This window comes from Sphaerodactylus townsendi, linkage group LG03 (assembly GCF_021028975.2).
Source record: "Sphaerodactylus townsendi isolate TG3544 linkage group LG03, MPM_Stown_v2.3, whole genome shotgun sequence".
NCBI lineage: Eukaryota > Metazoa > Chordata > Lepidosauria > Squamata > Sphaerodactylidae > Sphaerodactylus > Sphaerodactylus townsendi.
In genome coordinates, this window is record NC_059427.1 from 76,665,515 (window position 1) to 76,678,715 (window position 13,201).

At 40.5% G+C, this 13,201-nt stretch overlaps 1 protein-coding gene across 1 annotated transcript in view; it reads left to right on the top strand.

Moving 5' to 3' along the window:
• The window catches only part of LOC125427808, a 56,485-nt gene extending 43,783 nt beyond the window's left edge, over positions 1-12,702 (top strand). Inside the window, exons 10-16 of the mRNA XM_048487362.1 lie at positions 1,249-1,581; positions 2,906-2,974; positions 3,962-4,141; positions 6,325-6,356; positions 7,046-7,118; positions 9,190-9,229; positions 12,542-12,702. Of these exons, the coding sequence (XP_048343319.1) occupies positions 1,249-1,581; positions 2,906-2,974; positions 3,962-4,141; positions 6,325-6,356; positions 7,046-7,118; positions 9,190-9,229; positions 12,542-12,683 (869 nt within the window). The 3' untranslated portion in view covers positions 12,684-12,702. The remainder of the gene's footprint in view (positions 1-1,248; positions 1,582-2,905; positions 2,975-3,961; positions 4,142-6,324; positions 6,357-7,045; positions 7,119-9,189; positions 9,230-12,541) is intronic.
• Positions 12,703-13,201: the final 499 nt, after the last annotated feature.

A 13,201-nucleotide genomic window follows, 5' to 3' on the forward strand; every position in this document is an offset into this window, starting at 1 on the left:
CTCACTTGAGAAACTAAGGAGTACCTGGATGCTATGGAAAGACATACATGCATGTATATTATTCCTATTCAATCACTGACCAGACATTTCTCACTATCATCCACATTAATACCTAATAAACAAAACAGCAGTGTATAAGCACTTACTGTGGGGTTAGCTATGGTTCAGACGACAAACTTATATGCATGGGGCATGAAAGAGGATTCTTTATTTCTAGTGTCTGGGTTCAAGACAGCCTACAAGCAAAACCACTTGCCTTGAAACCATCCTTCCTTAAATCTGGATAGAGAAAGCCCCTAAGTAGCAGGTTTCCCCATAGTTTCCTTGCCTCAATCACCCTGCAGCACTCATCAACCTACCTGTACCCCCAGGACTAATAGTTTTTTTCTAAACCAGCAACTGAATATTATGAATCCACGTTAACACTATAACAATCTGTGCATCAGGTTCTCTGAATTCCCAGCTTGCATTCTGAAAAGTAAGCCTCTAGCCCTTTTATTGTGAAGAAGAAAAGGAACTGGAGACTTTAAACAAATGCAGAGAACCTCATACACAGCTTATTATACCATTGTTATGATACAATGATATTCAATTGTTGATTTTAAAACACCCTAACAGTCCCCAGGATGGGGCAAGGAAATGGCTGCAGGGCAGAGACAATGGTGGCTATATAGTCAAGACCTGAAAAATCTAAATTTTCCTGCCCACACGGCAGGCACCCAGGCTTTGCTGCGAGGTTTCCCAAACCTTCACTGCCAAGCAGGTCTGAGAAATAATGCAGAAAAGCAAAGTAAAATCCTGGAGGTGCATGAATGCATCACAATGTTGTGGGAAAGCAAGAAAAAACTCTTCCCAACAGCATCAAACCTAGGGCAAATCACTCATGTGGAAACAGCCAGAATGAGCTGTGATCCAGGAGGTGTCTGTTTCAAATCATAAACACATTAAGTGGCTTTAGACAAACCACACTCCCAGCTCAATCTCCCATTGCAATATGGTTCTACTGGTCTACCTTGCAGGGCTGCCTTTGGGATTAGAAACAGATAACAGCATAAAATGCTTTGAAAACCAACAGTAACAGAATATTGCTATGCATTAATATTGTATAGGTTTGCCTCTCATTCCAGAAACGGTAGTTCTTCTATTTCCATTCTCTCTGGTTAATTGATTTTTCCCCAAGTTTTGATATTTTGTTTAGTTCAGATCCCCAGATATGGCTCTGATTTATATTTTGTTGTTTTTTAACAGCTACAACCACAACCTCCCGAACAACTACAATGACCAAATCTCATACAGTTCCTGTTGCGACCACCTCTGTTCCCCTACCAACCATGATGACTTCTCCAACAACTGCTTTTTTCTTAACAGCCAGTCCTCCTCCTTTAGCAGCTCCTACTGTTGCCCCATTAACGACTAATGTTCCACTAAAGGCTACATCTTCTATGACTGAAGCCACTGAGTTTTTGACCAGTGACCCTCCATTTGTGAACATCAACCCTTCAACAGCTACTCTTCAAATAATGTATGATTACAACTATTATTTTCCTACCACAGAATCAGAGATTGCAACTTCTACTGCAGGTATAAAGACTAACCCATTGCTCCCAAACAGTTGTCAGGGTTTGCTACAATCTGTCCCAAAAATTCACAGCAAAGCGGGTTTGGGGAAATATCAAATAGCATTAAACAGCATCAAACCTGGAGCAAATCACACATGAGGAAACAGCCAGAGTGAGCTGTGATCCAGGAGGTCTCTAGTTCAAATCTTGCCCCTGTCTTAAACTCTTTAGGTGGCCTAATCCCAGCCTGAGATTTATGAGCCGATTTATAATTTCTACTGCTAAAATAAAACCAGATAATTAAATGGCTCTAAGGCAGTAACAACTAATCTTTATTATCTTTTAGATAGCATCCTTTATTTGTTTTGAAAAGAAAATAATTCGTGAATCTCTGTTCATACCATTCACAGAGAAGAAAAGATATAGTCTGCTTGCAAATGGATTCCCACTACTATTCTTTCCTTTCTTTTTGTGACTGATTTATAATATTTTTTCCACAGAAACACATTGTCCTCATTTCCGAAAGTATTTACATGCTTAACTGCCTGATATCATGGATGGTGTGGTGCCACAATAAAATAATAAAACTGTGATCTATAATTCTTCAACTTACGCTTATATGACAGCAAAGAACTTAGCAGTACTAATGATTGTGGCTGTTTTCCCACATGGATGATTCTTTGCTGTGGACTCATTGCCAGTGCAATTGCAGAGACATTTGCAATGGTGACAGAGCATCTACAATGGTGTGAATGGTTTCCCGTTCTATTCACTTGCACTCACCAATTCCCCCGTGCTATCTCAGGGCTTTTGGAAAAACTCAGTAGAAAGAAAATTGTTCTGATATTATAGAGATGTAGCTATTATTAAAAGGGAAGACAGAATGGTATAGCCCAATCTTGGAGGGAGACCTCCAAGGAAAACTCTACAGAGGTAGGCAATGGTTTCCATTGTTTAATTTGCCTTGAAAGTCCCTTGCTGAGGTCTCCATAAGTCAGGTATGACTTGACAGCACATCACACACGTACAAAATTATTACTTTAAAAAAAAAGGTGCCCAAAGTCCTCTGGAAGTGGGGTGGGAAATGACATTGAATATGGCTGGGGAGGTTCAGAAATCATCAGTCTCCCATCGATACTGTGCTTTGATTCCATGTTTCTAGAAATATCAGATCAAAGTATGTTAGGAAACATGAGTGCAAAGGAAGGGAAACCATGGAAAGCAACAGTAGAGGAATGGGAGGAGGATGTTATGTGAAGGCTCTCAAAATCTCTACTGCATTTTAAGAGCTGGGGTAGAACAAATAATCCACATAACAAGTGGGGTTTTTTTGTCTTTTAAAAAAGTGACATCTCCAACAAGTACTCTGCTGACTCCCAAGAACCTTAAAACTATTGACAACCTGCCCACATCAGGTAAGAGTGACTGCAAATGATGAAGATAACGTCTTTATTTACACTTTTAACCATCATATTTTTAAAGTATTGTACATTTGAGGAACTTATTTTAAAATGTAATCTAGATGCTTAAATGGACCAGTATAATTTTGCATTACTCCCGACAATCTAACATTTCATATTTAAAAAGTACCATTAGTCCTTTCTGTTGCAAGACTTCAAAAAGTCTTCAGAGGTTTTAAAACAGAAGGGAATTTTAAGCCACAAATTATTTAAAAGTATTAGTTTAGTTTTGAACTCTGACTAAGCAATTTTTAGATTGGAGATAGAGGTTTTTTTCAGAGAGTTGTGGTGTCAAACAAGCTTTTTTGAGAATAGATTCACTACTGAAGAGGTTTTGCAAAGTGTTAGCATTTTAAAGAGCAGCAGAATCTTTTCATTTGAGTTGAAAGTGGGTCCAAAGATATACCTTGGAAGCATTACTTTTCTTAAAACAATATAAATTCTCTTAAAAACTACTTTGTTTGCTGTTGGTACTCCAGCTGACTGGAAGATTCAGGACAGACTCACATTGTCATTTTATTTATTCATTAAAATATGTGGTGAAATAATTCTTCAATCAATTGTTTTGATTGTCAGGTAAAGGCCAAGAAAGCTTGTCCCTAAATCCCCTATTTTTGCCCATTTCACTGGACAGAATACTGAGTTTATTTTCACTTGGTTCACAGAGGGTTACGCAAATGCCTGTTTCATTGGCATTTTGGGGTTATTGCATGACTTTGTTCAAAATCACAAACTCGAGTCCTGTATTTTAGTTTCAGTGACAATCATCAACACATACAGCTGCCATACTGTCCACTAAAGCTCCCTTAACAACCACAGTTACCATGAATGTAATTGGATGTTTGTGAAAAACTCAAAAAATACTCAAAAAAATTTATTAAAAAACAACCACCACCACTGTTACCATCCCAACAACTTCACCAGCTACTCTTTTCCCAACAGTCTCTGCTGCTGCACTGCCAATCACTAATGTTTCATCAATCACCACATCTTCTACATCAACAGCTGATGCTCTTCTGACAGCTTCTCCTCCATTAGACAACATCAAATCTCCATCAACTAGTTTTCATCAACAGTTCACTGTAAATGGCAGTTCCTGTGCTACAGAGGCTTTTCATGCAGGTACAAAAACTAACTGGACACAATGTTGTGTGCAAGTCAGTGTTTCTTCATCTTTTTTTGGTAAGCGATAATTACAATATTTGAGTGACTCACATGATTATCCATTCTATATGATAACAATGCCACCTGGAGCTCAAGCAGAAGGAAGCATTTGAAGTGAAAGCTACCAAATTGAACCAATAAGATGTGGTTCAGGCTGGAGTTACTGTCTCTTTCCACACAAATTGCCTAAAATATTTGTAAAATGTTTTAAATTCCCCCATTTTGTTTGCACTCACCCCCTTGAAACAATTCCTGGCCGCCATTACATGGTTTTCCCCTTTTTTGTTTGAGTTCTGTGTTGAATCGATGCTTCATTGTTTCACAGCCTTGTGCTGCATTCTCTACTCCTTGAATACTCAATGATTTGAAGATTATCCCCCCCCCCCCAATAAAAGAACAAGCAGTTAAATGCTGCAAATAAACAGGCAAGGAGGAACTGAGGAGGGAGTTCAGGGAAATAGAGAAGCATGGGAAACATTGTCAATAGATTGCACAGCAACTGAAGACATTTCCAAAAAGTTTCAGCCAGAGAATCATTTTAAAAGGGGATTCATTTAAAAGGTTTGAGGCTTGAAATAAAACGTTTTGGGGTAAAAACAATGTGGAATTGGAGTAGGAAGGCAAGCGCCAGTACTCTACTCTAGCTCCCTTCACGCCTCGGGATCCCAAACCAACAAGCGCTGGTTCAGTTTTCTCCAGACATCAAAGAAGGCCGGAGCAACCGCGTGCTGCCTCCCCTTGCACTCGTGCGTCACGCGCGAACAGGGCAGGTAAGGCTCAGCCGCTTGGCTGGCCCCAGGGCATGCATGCTCATTGCTCCGAAGCTCACCATGTGCCCTGCCTCCTGATGCAATTATGGTCTAGTTGACTCTAGTGCCATTATTTGCTGTAGGCAGAGTTCCATGTGACCAAACTGAATACAGAACTTGCTAACAAAGCATTTGTCCAGAAGTGTAATAAAACAGTAGCTTGACTACTTCCTTTCACATTTCACATCTCAAACTGGTGGTGTCAAAACTGAAGAAATCAGATAGTTTCCTTTCCTTCTTATTTTGTCCTTCTTTTCCCAAAGGGATCACTAACTCGTTTACTTTCTAATCCATTTTTGCCATCTCCTTAGAAATGGTAAATGGAGACAGTGTATTTTGAAGTCTTATTTTTATGAGGATTTCCCATTCTTCCTTTGATCATTTTCATGATCATCCCACCCCCACTCCCCACCATATGCCAGCATATAATACCTGTCAGTGTCAGGTAGTACATATGCTGGTTTGAGCAGTGCAAACATTACAAAAGTCATAACTTTGCAGTAACTTGAACTATTTATCAGGTAGACTCGCCATCAACTTAGCTAAGATAATCAAGACACCCAGACTCCTGCATTTGATGCCCATCCTTGTTCCAAAAATGAATCCTATCCACACATCATAATTTTTTTATTCCCACAGTGCCATCCTAAGAAGAGTTATACCCTTCTAAGTCAGTGAGGTTAGAAGAGGCATAGCTTTACTTAGGACTTCACTGTTAAAATGTCATTGAGACTCTAGCCATTCAAAATAAGAAATATTGAATCAGTGCAGGCTTTCAAAAGGTTGCATAACTTGGCTGGAAAGAAGCCAAGCTGTAACTTTAAACCCAGTGCACCGTACTTACATTTGCATTACTTATTTTATTTATTCATGCTGTTCCACATCAAGAATGTCTGAAAGGTTTACATCAAATTTCCAAGCAATTTTATCTTATTTTGTTATAAATCTTTCAGTCATCCTAGTAACATACATTTCCTAGTAATCCAGGCACTGATAGTGTCTTCTCTTGATAAATAAACTCTTCTTGGTCTGAAGGAAGGTAGTTGGGAGCCATCCTTGAGGTCTGATTGTGTGAAGTTACATTCATAACGCAGCTGTGTTCCTGACAACATGAAAAGGAACAGTGTGGTTCTATATGAAACTGCCCAATCTTCAAAATCATATTCTTTAATCATCTCCCGCCCCCCGCCCCACACACCAGTTAGCTGGATAAGTTACCAGAAAATTTGGTGACTGCACTGTGTGTAAAAGAAAGCATAAACTTCTTTCTGTGAAATTACATCCGTCTGTGTTTGTTTCTTCATATTTTATTTCTTATTTTGCTTCTGTCAGGGATAGTGCATCACAGGAAGACACCTGCAGATGTAAGTACAAAAAGTTTACCCTGATTCTCTGCTTGTGACTGCATAGAAATTGGTCCCGATAATCACCATCAAATATACATGGTGTTTACCATTTCAAGAAGGCATCTTCAAAAGATGGTCACCTACCAACAGCGGATGTCTTCAGGAGGCTGATAGATAATTTGTACTCAGACTAACCGCTGGGGAGAGGCAGAGTGTCTTAATGTGGGGAGTGAGGGGGAGAGGGAGGGAGGGAATACTGGAGTGAGATTTAGTGTTAGAAAACTAGCCAGAAGTAAAAGTCCTGACTTCTGACCTTGAAGCTGTTCTTTTGCTTCTGACTGCAGCCTCTCAAGTCTCTCTCTCTCTCTCTCTGGGTTTAATTTTACATTTTTGTATTCAATGTTTGTTTTGTCACAAAATTATGTGATTTCCCTCACCAAAGGAGAAGTAAATACTCCATGTAAAAATGAAAGCAGGAAATGGTCCTATAATGATCTCTTTAGCTCTAACCATTCATGTTTGAGAAAAGGGAACCCTGATGTAGTGCTGGATGCAGTGAGGTGAATCCATGCCACCAAGTTGAAGTGAAACAAACCTTTAGGTTTGACCCTCTGGGACAACTATACTGTATTAGAATGTACATACCTGAATGCAGATCAATTCACTATACAGGAGTTTTAAAAGCCCTTCCCATTTTTCTTTGTTAGAATTATGTTGCAGTTTCTTGTGCTGTTGTGGTTCTTGTCCTACTCCTGGTGCTACTGGTATTGATAATGAAAAGTAAGTATGGAACATGGAAAGGATTGTGCTCAGTATTAAATGCAGGAAGAGTCTTCATAGAATCATAGAATCAGAGACCCTTTCCACACGGGCTGTTTACAGCGCCCTAGGGATGGTAAAAACGCCATTCCTAGGGAGCTGTTCGCATGGGAGGCACAGCTGCTTCGCAGCCGCGCCACCCTTGCTCCCCCCCAGCGGCACAAAGCCGCCATTTTTCCACCTCGCTCCCCGAACGAGGTTTTTGGAAAACGGCGGCTTCCAGCCACTACCGTGCGAGCTGCAGTGGCTGGAAGGCGCCATCCCCCTTTCCCGATCGACTTACCTTCCCTGCGACCTTCCGGTGCGTCGCCGAGGCCTGGAGACATGCCCCCCCTGCCCTGCGACTCTGGAGCAGTCGCGCAGGGCAGGGGGCATGTCCCCTGGCCTTGGCGACGTGCCGGAAGGTCGCAGGGAAGGTAAGTCGATCAGGCGATGGCGCAACATGGCGCCGTCTTCCCTGTCGTTACCGGGACCATTTATGTGAACGGTCCCCAGCATGGCCGTGCGGAAGCAGCCATAGAGTTGGAAGAGACCACAAGAGCCATCAAGTCCAACCCCCTGCAAAGCAGAAACACACAATCAAAGCATTCCCGACATATGTTCATCCAGCCTTTGTTTAAAAACCTCCAAAGGAGACTCCACCCCTCTCCCAGGCAGTGAATTCCACTGTCGAACAGCCCTGACGATCAGGAAGTTCTTCCTAATGTTTAGGTGGAATCTCTTTTCTTTCACCTTGAATCCATTACTCCATGTCCTAGTCTCTGAGGCAGCAGAAAACCAGCTTGCTCCCTCTTCGACATGACATCCCTTCAAATATTTAAACATGGCTATCATATCCCCCCTGAACCTACGATTCTCCAGACTAAACATCCCCAGCTCCCTAAGCCTGAATGCCAGCCACAGATACAGGTGAAAAGTCAGGAGAGAATGCTGCTAGAACACGGCCATACAGCCCGGAAACCACACAGCACCCCAGCGATTCCAGCCGTGGAAGCCTTCGACAATACGTTCCTTCATATTATTCCTCCAGGCACACTATCTCTCCAGAGTAGTGTTTCATGGAGATCGTTGGACTGCAGTGGATGTGGGAAGCAGGAAAGTGCCACCCTACTATCAGAAACTTGATTCTGGGTCCAAGCCACCCCCCCAATAGATCTTTTACATCTTTGTAAAAACTGCTCATTCCCCCCATCCCCACACATAGCACGTACTTTCTCCCATTGATGAAGCAAGAAAAAAGGTTTGTCAATTTCATTTTCCTACTAAGATACTGTTTACACATAGTACTATATGAGACTTGCAGAAGATTGTGTACAATACAATTACTTATGAAAGATCAGCCCTGGTGTAATAAACCTACCCCAATCACATGTGTAATAAACATAAAACAGGACTGCCATCTTGTTGGCTTGGCTAGTTTTCCTTCTTTCATGGAGTTATGGGATGTGTGAGTCATAGGCCCAGTGCAGCCCCGGGACCATTCGCACGCTCCCATGCAAGTGACCCCACAGCTGCCATGGCTTGCGGACTTACCTTCTTCCCTGAGCAGCCCTGCAGGGATGAGGGGGTAGGGCCTTGTAGCCATGGTTGACGCCTTGGGGGCTGGAGGGCCGTCACCCTCTCCTGCAGAGCTGTGCAGGAGAGAAGGTAAGTTTTTTAAAAAAAAAACAGTGGGCAAAAGTGGCGGTTGCTGCATAGGGCCCTTTGCTCAGCCCTGGTACCAAGGTGGGATATTTGAAAAGAATCGTGCATAGTGAGAATTGCACATAGTGCGATTCTCAAATATCCCACCTTGGGGGGTTTAAAGTGGATTGACCCTATTAAACCAAGTTTAATCTCGCCCCTACCCCCGGATAATTGGCCCGTGTGGAAAGGGCCATATAGAAAATAGTCAAAATACATACCTTTGAGTTTAAAGACAATGTAGCGAAAATCTTAACTAAAGAAACATGGTTTGCTTTGTCCTGTGAAACACATTTAGTGAATTAATTTCCCATTCCTAACACTTTAATGGACTTTGTTTCTACTCTAGGAAAAAATATAAGAGAATATCGGCTCAACAAAACAAAAAGGTATGAATTGAAATGTACAGCCTTTTTTGCTATGTCCCATTGGGAGGCAAGCAGATTCCTTATTTATACAGGCCTAGGTTAAACATTTCTAGTTGAATTCATTCCCTTCCCTTTTCCAAATTATCTTGACTATTTGGATTCTAGGTTTCTGGGCTGAGTTTGTTATATTTACATTGTTGGTGGTATTTTCAAATCTTATGTTCTTGATGGCTTCTGAAAATTTTGCTAAAACGGCCATAGTAATTTTGACTTCTGTGGGTTTGAATGCTAATTGTGGCCTAAAAGGAATCTGGCATTACTAAAAAACCGTGCTATTCCACTGCAAAGTTGCAAAGTTTTGCAGCGATGCACAATGTGGCATTCATTATCCCCCAAAGCCATATGCTTGCACAGTTACTGTTTCTACGTAGTACTTCCCAGCTCCACTGACTTAAGTGGAGCCAAGCCAAAGTAAATCCATGTGGTATGCCTTCACCTGTTCACCTAGTGAGCTTATAATCCCCACTAGGCACCAGAACTGTGCTGAAGTAAGTTGAGGTGTGCTAAATTAGCTTAGCTGAAGCTGGCAGATTTTCTTAGCCTATCTTTTGAGGAAGCAGCCTAAATCTCATCCTTAATTCTCCTCAGAATGAGTGCCTATCTTCATGACTGTACAAAAGGACTTGTTCTTATCATTGCAGCATAAACAAACAAGAAGAATCTGAAAATATGTCTATTGGACCGGAAGGAGAGAATGGACTTTTTGCTCTGTAAAACATCTCCATGCTTGCTTTCAGCCTTGCAACAATATCTATGGAAAGGAACACTACAAAGAAACATTTTTGAATCAAAAATTTGGAAATGATAATAGGCAGAACTATTCTTGCTGTGCTTCTACTGGCCAGTTAACCTTCCTTTTCTCAGCAACACTGCTCTTTTATTGGTCTGTCTTGTCTGCTTCCACCTTAAAATAGCAAGTTCTCAAGCAAAGACTGGATGGTATCCAGTGACAACCATGCCAGGTAGCAGGGCTTGAACAATAGGACTTTTCCGGCTGCCTATCCCATTGTAGCCCATCATGTCTGATGAAACATTGGCCTTAGAATTCAGTCAGTCCCACAATGTGTTGGGTACTGCAGTATGATGGGGAGCTGGCAAGAACTGTGTTCCTTTCTCTGTCAGTGGAAATGTCCTGCTGCCTGAAAATGAACATAGGATGAGAAAGAGAGATTGTTTGTGTGGCTATTTTTTCTATTTCAGCAGTTTCTAATGTTACAAGCTGAAGTCATCATGGTTCATTCATCACATTTTTCCTTAGTGCATTCTTTTGATCTAGATCATACAAATCCTGGTCAAAGAACACCAGTAATATAGAATATCTTGATCACTACATATGTTTAAAGTATGTCAAATTAAATACACTTTCCACGCAACCTGATGATGGAAACATTTTAGGTGACAGACAATATTTGCTTATTAAATATTTTTATTCTTTATTCCAAATTGTGTTGAGCATATGTCTATAAACCAGTTAGATTCTGTATTCTAGGTGTTCTGGCAAGCACCTTGTCATTCCATCTAGCATATTCAGGTTTTATTTGGTTCATATCTTAGAGATCATTGCTTGAAAATATTACGGGAAATCCAAGAAGGCTTTTGCTTCAGGATTTTGACCATGCAAATCAGCTATGTTAAATGATACTTAACTTCTCTGGGAATATTCACCTTAGTTTTTATTTGTAACTCACACTTGTTTATGAAAGCCTTCCAATCATACCATTCACTGACATTCCTGAACTATTCTTTTGCCTTTTCATATTGAGCTCCTGTCTTGCTGTAAGATTAAAAGCAATGCTTATGTTTAATGATGTCAATTGAACAAAAAATATATCAATATATTTATTTTATATGTTAGGAAAGAAAAACAGCATTTTTATTTAATTGGGGTGAGTCCAAAGGGACCCTATAAGTAAAACCTCAGCCATATAGCATTTTGTATTTGGCTGGATTCCTAAGCAGAGTTGCACCATTCTATGGAAGTGAGGGTGTAACTCTGCTTATGATACCACTGTAAGGGACTTCATCTGAAAATGTTTCTTCTTTCATACCCTAAAGTTACCCCAAATACTAAAGTGGTGTGCATAGTTTCCCTGTGTTGCAACCCATGGTTTTTCTGATTCTTGCTCAGCTGTCTCCATGTCTTCATCTGTCTTGCTAAAATTATCTCCAAACTGCTGAACAGGCATTTTGCTGAGATTTGCAGAAAGGGAAATGGATATGTAGTAATGATACTGTAACTACAGATCTTTCTCCTGGATGTGATGTGTTGGAAAGGCTGAAACTGGAACGTAACTGCTGCAGGGGTAACAAGAAGTTGAAGCCCACATTCTAGCAAGGTGCTTGAGAACCCATGTAAAGCTAAGCCTAGGGCAAAATGTATAGTTTGCCAATTAATGAACCAGGCTGGCATTAATGTATAGGATCAAATCAATGAGGTATAGGGACTGAGTGTTGGAACTGAGGGAGATAGGTTCAAATCTCCACTCTTTCAGAAAGATCACATAAGGAAGATAAGAGGGAAGGGGAGAGCCATGTATACACTGTTTGGGATGCAAATGTAAGAAAGAATAATAGCATATACAAAAAGTCTATAATATGTTGTATTCAGATATGGTTAGCAACAAAGTCAAGCTTGAGCCTAGTGGGGACTTGCTGGGGGAAAGCAAATGAGAATCAACACAGACACCTGTGCATTCCTCCCTCCCCCTTCTCTATATCCCCAATCCCAATTATTTACGCAGTCTTCATGTTTGAATTTACAAGGAATATCAGAGGACAGGAACCTGCACAGAACTCTAATGAATCCTGTTGGAACATATTTAAATGGAAATGCGCTGAGCTAGTTCATGGGGAACTGATACCAGCTCTCACTCCATTTAATGAAAGGTTAAAGAGATCTTTTTGAGAGACAACCAAGAGGGTAGTTCATTCCTCAAAAAAACATGAAGGAATAAGAAATGCTATCCCTGGTTGGCAAGAAAATTTGGCAAAGATGGCAGTGTTTATAACAGAGTGATTATGCCAGAAGCCAGGGATTAAAGTATGCTAACATTCTCCATCACTTACAAAAAGCCCTTTGCACTGCAGCAAATGGTAAAAAGACCAAAGGAGCAGAGATGGAGAAAATGGCTGACAAAAATTTCATTAGACAAAAACATAATTTGATTTTCTTTTATTTTAAAAAATCAAAATATAAATTCAGTGGGTTACATCCAATTGTAATGCTGCTAATAATTGAGTTTTCCTCTGATGTAACGTGTCTTCCTTTGTTAGAAGAAAGCCCAACTTCAAGGAAGGACCTCAGTCTCAGTGGAAGGCTCCACCACTAAAGATAAGGAACCTTTGGATCCAACCCATTGCACTGTTAGTAAATAGACAAATAGTGTTGCATTTACCTGTAAGAGTTGTTCATTGAGTTCCAGTTTCAGCAGGTGTAACCTACTTATCCTTGGCCACATCAATCTCCATTGGAGACCTAGGAAAATTTAAAAGTTAATATAATGACAGCACCCTGTGGCTTGACAAACAAATATGACATTGCTTGAACAAATTAACAAACCTTTAATTTAAACACAATAACTTTCTACCATTTATAGATAGATAATAGTGAACATATATATGTACATGTACAGCACAACTCAATTATACAAAATCTTCAGCACCTTTTAAGAAAAGCACTCAAAACAGTAACAACTACTAACAGCACCCAATAAATAAAGAACAGCAAGAAAGTCCAAACTATTAATAAAGCAGGGCTTCTTTATCATATCTGTTCTTCTCCATAGGATGTAGCTGCTGCAGGTCTTTCTTCAACTTGGGCCTATAAAAAAGAAGCAATTCCTCAGCTGAACTGTAGGCCTTCCTTCTCCTGTTGAAAGCCAGATCAACTCAGGAGTATAATATAATTAAAAAATAATATACCCTTCCATTACA